The sequence below is a fragment of the Esox lucius genome, chromosome 7 (genome assembly GCF_011004845.1).
Source record: "Esox lucius isolate fEsoLuc1 chromosome 7, fEsoLuc1.pri, whole genome shotgun sequence".
Classification (NCBI taxonomy): Eukaryota; Metazoa; Chordata; class Actinopteri; order Esociformes; family Esocidae; genus Esox; species Esox lucius.
In genome coordinates, this window is record NC_047575.1 from 3853839 (window position 1) to 3862626 (window position 8788).

At 41.0% G+C, this 8788-nt stretch overlaps 1 protein-coding gene across 2 annotated transcripts; it reads left to right on the top strand.

Moving 5' to 3' along the window:
- Positions 1–161: 161 nt before the first annotated feature.
- On the top strand, positions 162–7986 carry ftr83 (finTRIM family, member 83). 2 transcript variants are annotated; one of them, XM_020047916.3, is made up of 8 exons: positions 162–235; positions 920–1490; positions 2741–2836; positions 2981–3214; positions 3633–3792; positions 3935–3991; positions 5223–5294; positions 6977–7986. In XM_020047916.3, the coding sequence occupies exons 1-8, from the start codon at positions 177–179 to the stop codon at positions 7504–7506; spliced, it is 1779 nt and encodes a 592-aa protein (XP_019903475.1). In that variant the 5' UTR covers positions 162–176; the 3' UTR covers positions 7507–7986. The 2 variants fall into 2 exon arrangements, with proteins under 2 accessions (XP_019903475.1, XP_012989761.1); XM_013134307.4 differs by lacking the exon at positions 162–235 and having other exon boundaries at positions 769–1490; positions 6977–7985.
- Positions 7987–8788: the final 802 nt, after the last annotated feature.

An 8788-nucleotide genomic window follows, 5' to 3' on the forward strand; every position in this document is an offset into this window, starting at 1 on the left:
CCTGGTCACCAAGCTCCAGACACATCAACAGAAAAAGCTCCATAAAACTCAAATTATCAAACAGACAACAAAGTTGTTGGGTAAACATTTCTGTAATATAACTAATGTAGCTCTGTAATGTAAGAATATAGAGTCAACAGCACCATAATTCTAATATATGCACAGAATTAATAATAATGATGAATAAAACTTTAATTTCAATATTTGAACTAAAACTATATGTAGTAATTGCTTGGTAAGTAAAATAGTTGTTTGATGATGAGGTTGTGTATATCTCTCTGCTTTTGTTGTTTCTCTGTCCTCTTTGTCCTGTCCCCGCCCCGCCCTCTCTCTCTCTCTCTCTCTCTCTCTCTCTGTGTATACATGTACAAAGTGCAGAGAATCAGGATATTTAGCTGTGCTGCTACATGTGCTTGTCACAACTTTAAACAATTATTTTCTGCCCATGAACTGCCATTTAAAGCAATTCCATATCAAATTGCCTTTCACTTGTGACTAATATTAACCTAACCCTAAGTGTCACCTGTTTAACCTGACAGAAAACACCAGAGGAAATGTTAACTCTCATTCCTATAGTATCTACTTAAAGGTGTCCAATGAAAATATGAGATCATACATTTCAATCATTTCTTGCTTTTCAAATGTACACGCCTCTTGCTGATTGATCCCATTTACTCTGTGGACTCACCTGGCCCAACCCCTTTTTTACTAGTTTCTGCGTAACCAGTTTAGCTTCCTTCCTTCACTGGCTGTTTACTCAATATAGTATGCTGCCATAGCACCTGCGGCTCACTTTGCCTCAGACGTGACAGATCGACAACCTGACGAGAGCAGCCTTTTCATAATTAGCACACTGCTACAGAGAAACTAACAGCACTGGTGTTCCTCTTCCCATCTCCATGTCTACTGACCAGGATAGCTGTTACCTGTGTAAGGAATACTTCAGAGATCCGGTCTCAATTCCCTGTGGCCACATCTTCTGCACCATCTGCCTTAAGACCTACTGGGACCACGCTGACCGTACAGGTTCCTACAACTGCCCACAGTGTCGGGTCGCCTACAACAAGAGGCCAACACCGCGCCGCCTCCAGTCCACACGCTCTTCTTCGTACTCGGTCCACACCCAACCCAGCATGTCTGAGGCATACCCACCACCGCCCCCGGACCCAGACTACAACTATGCAGGGCCGCAGGACGTGGGCTGCGACATCTGTATGGGAAAGAAGCACAAGGCCATTAAGACGTGCCTGATGTGCCTGGCGTCCTACTGTGAAAAGCATCTGAAGCCCCATTACGAAAACCCTGGCTTCAAGAGGCACAAGTTGGTGGATGAGATCGGCCACCTGGACAGGCAGATCTGCCCCCAGCACCAGAAGGGCCTGGAGTTGTTCTGCAAGACGGACCAGATGTGTATCTGCGTGCTGTGCACTGTGAAGGAACACAAAGGTCACGATATGGTTTCAGCCGAACAGGAGAGGAACGAAGAACAGGTAAAAAATGTCTTTACATTTTTCATTCTTTATTTTTTTTACGTCTCCTGCATAATTAATCTGTCTGTTTAAAGTAGTTGACAGGACATTTTTACTTGCTGTCTTGATCATTGATAACACAATTAGTGTAGCAATGGAGTATGCAAATATTATTTTTTTTTTACTGGTTTTTCATTTGCCTATTCAAAACAGTAAGGTTTCTGCAGCCTCTCTGACTGCAGGTTAGTGACTAAGAGATAGCTATGTTTAGCTTTTGGTATTCTTTTGACTCTCTTGAACTGAAAGAGACATAATAATTTTTTCAGTAGTGGTTAAAATTTACCACATTTCTTGGATAAAGCAAAAAAAAACTGCCTATAGATGTACATCTTAGAGTGTGAAAGGTTAGTCACCTGAAGAAATGACATTGTTTTCAAATTGTTTGCTCATGCTTTATTTCATGTGTATACTACAACGTAGTGTCGCCTACAACGAGGTTCTCCTCACAACCTGCACAACTTGTTTTTGCAGTTAGGTATTAACATCTTTCAATAATGTTTTTCAAAAGTTAGCTGGGTAAAAAAAGAACAGCAGCAAAATGCAAATCAAGGGGCCAAATCTCTTTCACAGATGCGAATGTTCCTTTAAAAGTTAGTTCATGAATGACCGATAGCCAAGAGCCTTGATTGTTAGAATAGATTAGCTGGTTTCAGCCAAGCCCCTAAAACAAATGCTTTAGTTCCACCCACATGAACGAAAGCAGTGAAAGATCATTTTGCTAGGTCCAGTCTACTGGGTGGCAGGACATTTCACTTAAAGTATAATGGAATGGTTGAATATCTGTACATTTCACCCAACTGGGTTACATTGCCATGCACAACTGACTATCCCAGTTGCTTTAAATATGTGCAAAGGAGGCATTTGCAATCGAGCCTATTAATGGCTTCAATCCGGGTCTATATTTTATTACTATGCTTGAAGACAAAATAAAATGCTTTCAAAAACAATAGGTACCACTTTGCCGGGCAATCATTTGAGTCACTCTGCACATGGAATATTAATTAAACAATTGTCGCAATCATTTGAGTGGTTTCCAACCTGGTCTTGCTATATTTTATTATATGCTGCAAAACAATTTCAAATAAAATGCTTTCAAAAACAGTAGGCACCACTTCACCATGCAATCATTTGAGTCGCTCTGTGCGTGGAATATTAATGAAACAAGTGTCTGACTTGATGGAGCTGTTACTGACCATGTCCTTTGTCCAAAGCAACGTTTGGGGGCCACCCAGGCGGAGATCCAGGAGAAGATTCATGAGAGGCTTAAGCAGATGGAGGAGCTGAAACAGGCTGTGGATTCCCTCAAGGTAAATGTCTCTAGATTCTCGTAACACTAAAAATACAGTAGGTGAACATCTAAACAATTGGTTCTCAACCTCAACAACAAGCTTTACAGAGAATTTTGTAGCAAGCCCATTAACATTGTTTGCCTTTACATCTCGCCACTCCAGAGCTCAGCCCAGAGGGCCATGCAGGAGTGTGAGAAGATGTTTGGTGAGATGATGCGCTCCATTGAACGAATGCAACAGGAAATGACCAAGCTGATCTCCTCCAATAAAAGAGCGGCTCTTAACAACGCAGAGGGTCACTTGGAGCGTCTGACTGGTGAGATAACTGATCTCAAGAAGAGAGACAATGAAATCACACAGCTTTCACGCACAGAGGACCACATCCACTTCATTCAGGTGAATATGTCCTTTAAGTCCTATTAACATCTTCACTATAAAAGATTGAACAGATTTTCGGCACTCTGTCCCTACAGTTAAATTCTGGGTTTATGTAAATGTGCATACATTTGAAAGAATGTGCTATTAAAACAGTAGCTAGGAATAATGTGGACCAGTTCAAATGACAAACCTCATGGAACAGAGGACGTGTTAAAACAAATTAATGTTATGGCCTAAGTCTAACCCGCTGGTACTGCAGCAAATATACAGCTACAGTACTGTTTAAAAATACATTACCTCACTGTCTCTTGTAATATATCATAAATGCCTTAAAATATATCTAGTTAAAAAAAGCTTTGGATTCAAAATGTTGTCAATAACTTAATTTACAAATAATATTTTCATAGATCCAACTTTATCCATTCCTGTTTTATAGAGCTACCACATGCTGATCGCTCAGACAGAGGCTGAAGAACTCCCTACAGTCTCAGTGAACCCCTACTTCTCCTTTGGTCCAGTAACCAAGGCTGTCTCTGAGATGAAAATTCATCTCCATGACTTCAGCAACGAGGAGCTGGTCAAAGTTGCCAAGACAGGTGAGGTTGTTGGCTTTGTAATATCAGATGTCCAGTTTTGACTCATTGATTGATACACATCTAAGCTCCACTAAACGTGTAAATGTCTTGGCAATTGGTTGTAAATTATTGTGAAGTAAGTTTATTCAAATTTCTCTTTCAGTGAACAAAATGCCTTTTTGTCAGCTGGATGATGTGAAAAGGAGGAACACAATAAAAGGTAAGTCAATCAACATAAAAAAACTGTCCGACCTCGCCAAACAACATTGTTAGGTTGTTGCTAAGAATATAGAGCCTTGTGTTGTAGTGACCCATCAACGGAATGGCACTAACCTTCCAGAGTGAAACACAGTCAATATTATTCACTGCTAGGACTGTCCTACACCTTTGTAAAAACTTTACCAGATACAGTTGCCTTGGTAACTAAACAGACTTGCTATCTTAGATAAGCAAAGAATCCTGTTAGCTTGCTAATGAAAATCAAATTCAACAGCTCTAGAAATTTCAATTTGACTTTCACTCATACATAGCAGCTCATACATACAACAGGTAAGGGCTTAATAGCCACTGGATATTGATGTGCATTGTAGAGAAAACTTGCCCACTCTAGAATGCCAGTCAGAAACAAGTATTTAACACCTCTGTGGTTATATACACTGCTCCGGAAAAAATTAAGAGACCACTGCACCTTTTTCTTTCCTTTACAAAAAAGTTGAAAAGGAAAGTTTTAAGTGAGGAACAGAAGCTTTCAATTTGCAGTCGTCTCTTCATTTTAATCCTTCTGTTCCTCACTCAAACCCTTCCTTTTCGACTTTTTTGGGAAGGAAAGAAAAAGGTGCAGTGGTCTCTTAATGTTTTCCGGAGCAGTGTATATATTTATTTTTTACAGGGAAATCACATTTTGTAAGGTTTCTAAATGTAATCCTTTTTTTTTTATAGACATTATGGAAGTAAAGCAGTTGTGTGATTATGTAAAAAACAAATAAGGATTAAGTTACCATAGAAAAATATACATTCCCATTACCTCTAGAAATATTTTTTTTGCTTCAGTGATTGAAAATTATTATGTCTGTAAAAAGGGAAAACAGAAATTCTCCATTAAGTTTATATGATTTTATTTATTTTACTCAGCAGGGCTTAACAAAAACAAAATGGTCCCACTTACTGTGTTTGATTAGTTAAGTGGTCCAAGCACTGCAAGGTTTATTACAGGGCACTCAAAGGTCAGCTGGCTGATGAAGTGGCCCACAATGTTTACATTGGTTGATAAGTTAACTCTCAGAAGGATACACATCTAGCATTTCTCGACAAGCCTACACCAATTCATTAACACTGGGTTTTCTATTTTTATCTAAAGCTTTTATACATAAAGTAAATTCCTATGCATGCAGTGTATCAGGTTACAATTGTTAAAATATCATATTAAAATAATTGTTTTTCTTTATTCCTAGCTGATGAAGTAACTGCAGTGTACAAGACCCCAATCATGCAAGAGCCACAGCACAGAGAGGACTTCCTGAAATGTAAGCTTGAAATCCTTAGAATCTTTGTAGTTAACTAGAATTCTCGTTTGGAGAAAAATTAAAAGTGATGGGACTAGGGATACATTCTAGTGCCATATGAATACTCAATCATTTCGATCAACAATCTAAATCTAAAGTACTACCTGGCGCCCAGTCCTCATGGAAACAGGCTAGTGCTGGAATGGGAGTAGTCTTACCACATTCCTTAAATTCTACAGCAGGTTTTTGAGACTTCCCAACTGATCTTCTTGGATTGCTGTGGTGAGTGGGAGTTTGGGTTTGTAAGAGTGATGCTAGTACAAGGATATTAATCTATACTTATAATGTTCTTCATAGCTGTGGGAGTTACTTAGTGACATCACTTTTGCAATTCTAATCAGTGCAGCATTTTGATACCAATTCTTTCAAAGCTGCATTACATACATTTCTATACAATTCTGGAAATGTTGAGCACACTGTATGGAAATAATCAGAATAATTTATTCAAAGAGATTGTATTAAAACTACAAAAAATGCTATGTCCAGTATGATTTTAGATACAAATCCTGTACTGCCTGTGTTTGTGTGTTCAGAAAACAATATTTGAAAGATACATTATTACTACATGTATAAGAAATAATTACCACAGCAAATATAAAATGTGCTCTGAATAGGACAGCAATGAAAAGGAAATGAGCCAGGTGTGTACCTGGCATGCAGAATGAGAAACATACATTGAGCATCAAATGAATCTCTGTTTGCGGATTAGTCCATCACATATTTTAATGCCAGCGGTCAGAGCCGTATGTTTAAATGAATGGCTCTACCTCCGGTGGTATTCCAGATAAGAGGCCAGATGGCCAATCTTCCCGGCCAAGTGGTCGATCCATCAAACCAGACAATAGGCCAAATGGTCGGTTGCCTCGTCCTAGCCGCGGCCACAGAGAGTCCCTGTTCTGACCTGGCTGATGGGGTTCAGGGAAACACAGCAGCAGGTGAACCAACTCCACTGTACCATAAGATTTGCTGCCCTCCTTTGACTGAATGCTGGTGCACACCTGTCCTGCAGGGTCACAGCTCGCTGTCCATAGCCTGGTGTCCTGGTCCCGGATCTGTTTCAATAGCCTGGTGTCCTGGTCCCGGATCTGTTTCCACTGACTTGCCAATGCACAAAACAGCTCAGAGAGACATGGGACATTTCCATTCGATGTTTCAGTCATTTAGATTTCAAAGACTATCTAGAGTGACTTACAATAATAGTGAGGGCATAGTTCATCCTACTTGGCCCACATTGGAATCGAACCCACAACCCTGGCGTTGCAAGTGCCATGCTGCTCTTTACTAAGTGACCTACACCAGGTTATGTCTCTTACACTTCGTTTTCCAGCTAAAACTCAAGGTCACGTCGCAAACTTGAACGACTGCAATAGTATTTGTAATATTATGCTGTGGCAGTTGGTCAAATAACTACGTCTGACCTTGACTGGGGATGCGAAAACCTTCGGTTATAAGTTGGTTATTTTGTATAATTGTATAGTTGAATCTAATCTATTTTGTGTAATTGGGTTTGTACTAATTTCTGTTTTGAACCAAATCTTTACCATCCATAACTAACCCATGGAATGTTTAGTGTTGTGTGGATATACAGGTTAAATGATAGTCCATCAGAAAAACCATAACCTCTCTGTTCTTTCTCCCTTTAGATGCCTGTGTTCTCACGCTGGACCCCAACACTGCTTACCGCCAGCTGTACCTGTCCAGAGGCAATAGGAAGGCAACCTTGAAACGAGACCCCCAGGACTACCCAGAAAGTGCCTCCAGGTTCGACTGCCTGCCCCAGGTCCTCTGCAAGGAGCCCCTGTCAGGAGGTGCCTTCTACTGGGAGGTGGAATGGAGCGGAGAGGGGGCCTCTGTTGGAGTCACCTACAAAGGGATCAAGAGGGCAGGCTATGGGGACAGCTGCCGCATTGGCTACAACCGCAAGTCCTGGAGCCTTTTCTGTTCTGACTCCAGCTACTCCGCAAGGCACAGCAAAGACCAGGTGGAGATCAACGCACCTTACTCCTCGCGTATAGGCATCTTCCTAGACCACTCGGCAGGCACGCTGTCCTTCTACACTGTGGGGAACACCATGTCTCTCATCCACCAGTTCAAGGCCTCTTTCGCTGAGCCTGTGTACCCAGGCTTCTGGGTTTGGTATGAGTCTGCGATCACTATCAATCAGCTATCCTAATATTTTATCTACAGTTATGACTAAAATAAATAATTTGCCTTTGTATCTGTCTTAATACATTCCCATAGTTTCCAAGTCACTGATTAAGCCTAGTCATGGAAAATCTCTGTGGAAATGAATTTTTTGCCCTGGACTAGGCTTAATCAGTCAGTGAAATCAGCAATAATGATTGAAATTATATCTCAATATTTGTAATTTATGTGAAAGTTTTTTATGATTCAATTTGCATTTTTATACTGTATATAAGCAAATATGACCAATTTGGGTTGTTGCGTAGGGGATAAAGATGACATTTACTGTATGATGCTCTTATAATCATGAACAATCTTCTTTGAAACAAAAACTGTCTTAAGTGTTGAATGATCAGTTGAATGAAATGCAACTGTGGTTTAATATGAAGATTAATATGAATGTGTCAAGCAGATAATATTATGTTCTTTCTGTATTCATTCTCAGAATATGTAATACAATGTTTTATTATAAATTTATCAACTCAATAAAGAATTTGTCATTAAGAGCATTCAGGGGTTCTTGAAAAACCTTTTCACAGGTATTATTTTGAATGTTACCAACATTTATATTTTCAAAGACTAAAGTATCAGCTATTATAACTTTTAACAAAACAACCCCTAATTTGGGTCTCTGAATGGCACAGGGGTAGGAGAAGAGGACGGTCGACAAACAGGGCTTACCGAATTATCTGTCACGGCTGGGTGTAGTGGAGTGTATCGAAAGAACTTGGAGCCAAACGCAGGGAGGCGATAAACAAAACTGTATTCTCAAAAAGAACAATCCAACAACAAAGGCACTCTATCACACGGCGAAATAAAACGCTCAAACGAACGTGCCTCTCTCCACAATATAAAGACATAGAACAATACCACACAAAGACACCCAGAAACACAGGAACTAATATAGGCAACCTAATGAGGGAATGGACACCAGGTGTGTGCAATAACAAGACATGACAGTGCCGTGGGAGGAGGAGCGGCGTGGCTAGAAGACCGGCGATGACGCGCGCCGAATACCACGTCGGGGGGGATGGCGCGTGTCCTCCACGCGCGTCCTCGTTACAGTACCCCCCCCTCAAAGCGCGGCCCCCGCCGGCCCCGAGGCCGACCCGGAGGACGCCGCGCAGGACGATCAGGGCGCCGACGATGGAAGTCAGTGAGGAGCTCAGGATCAAGAATGTCCATCGCCGGCACCCAGCAACGCTCCTCCGGGCCGTACCCCTCCCACTCCACCAGGTACTATAGGCGCCTCGAGTCGAGGATGGAACGGA

Bases quoted from the DNA above. Each gene is read 5' to 3' on its own strand.
- ftr83 (XM_020047916.3), top strand. From the start codon at position 177: ATGATGAATAAAACTTTAATTTCAATATTTGAACTAAAACTATATGTA. The intron at 1,491-2,740 runs GTAAAAAATGTC...CTTTGTCCAAAG, and splicing joins AGGAGAGGAACGAAGAACAG to CAACGTTTGGGGGCCACCCA. The intron at 3,215-3,632 runs GTGAATATGTCC...CCTGTTTTATAG, and splicing joins ACCACATCCACTTCATTCAG to AGCTACCACATGCTGATCGC.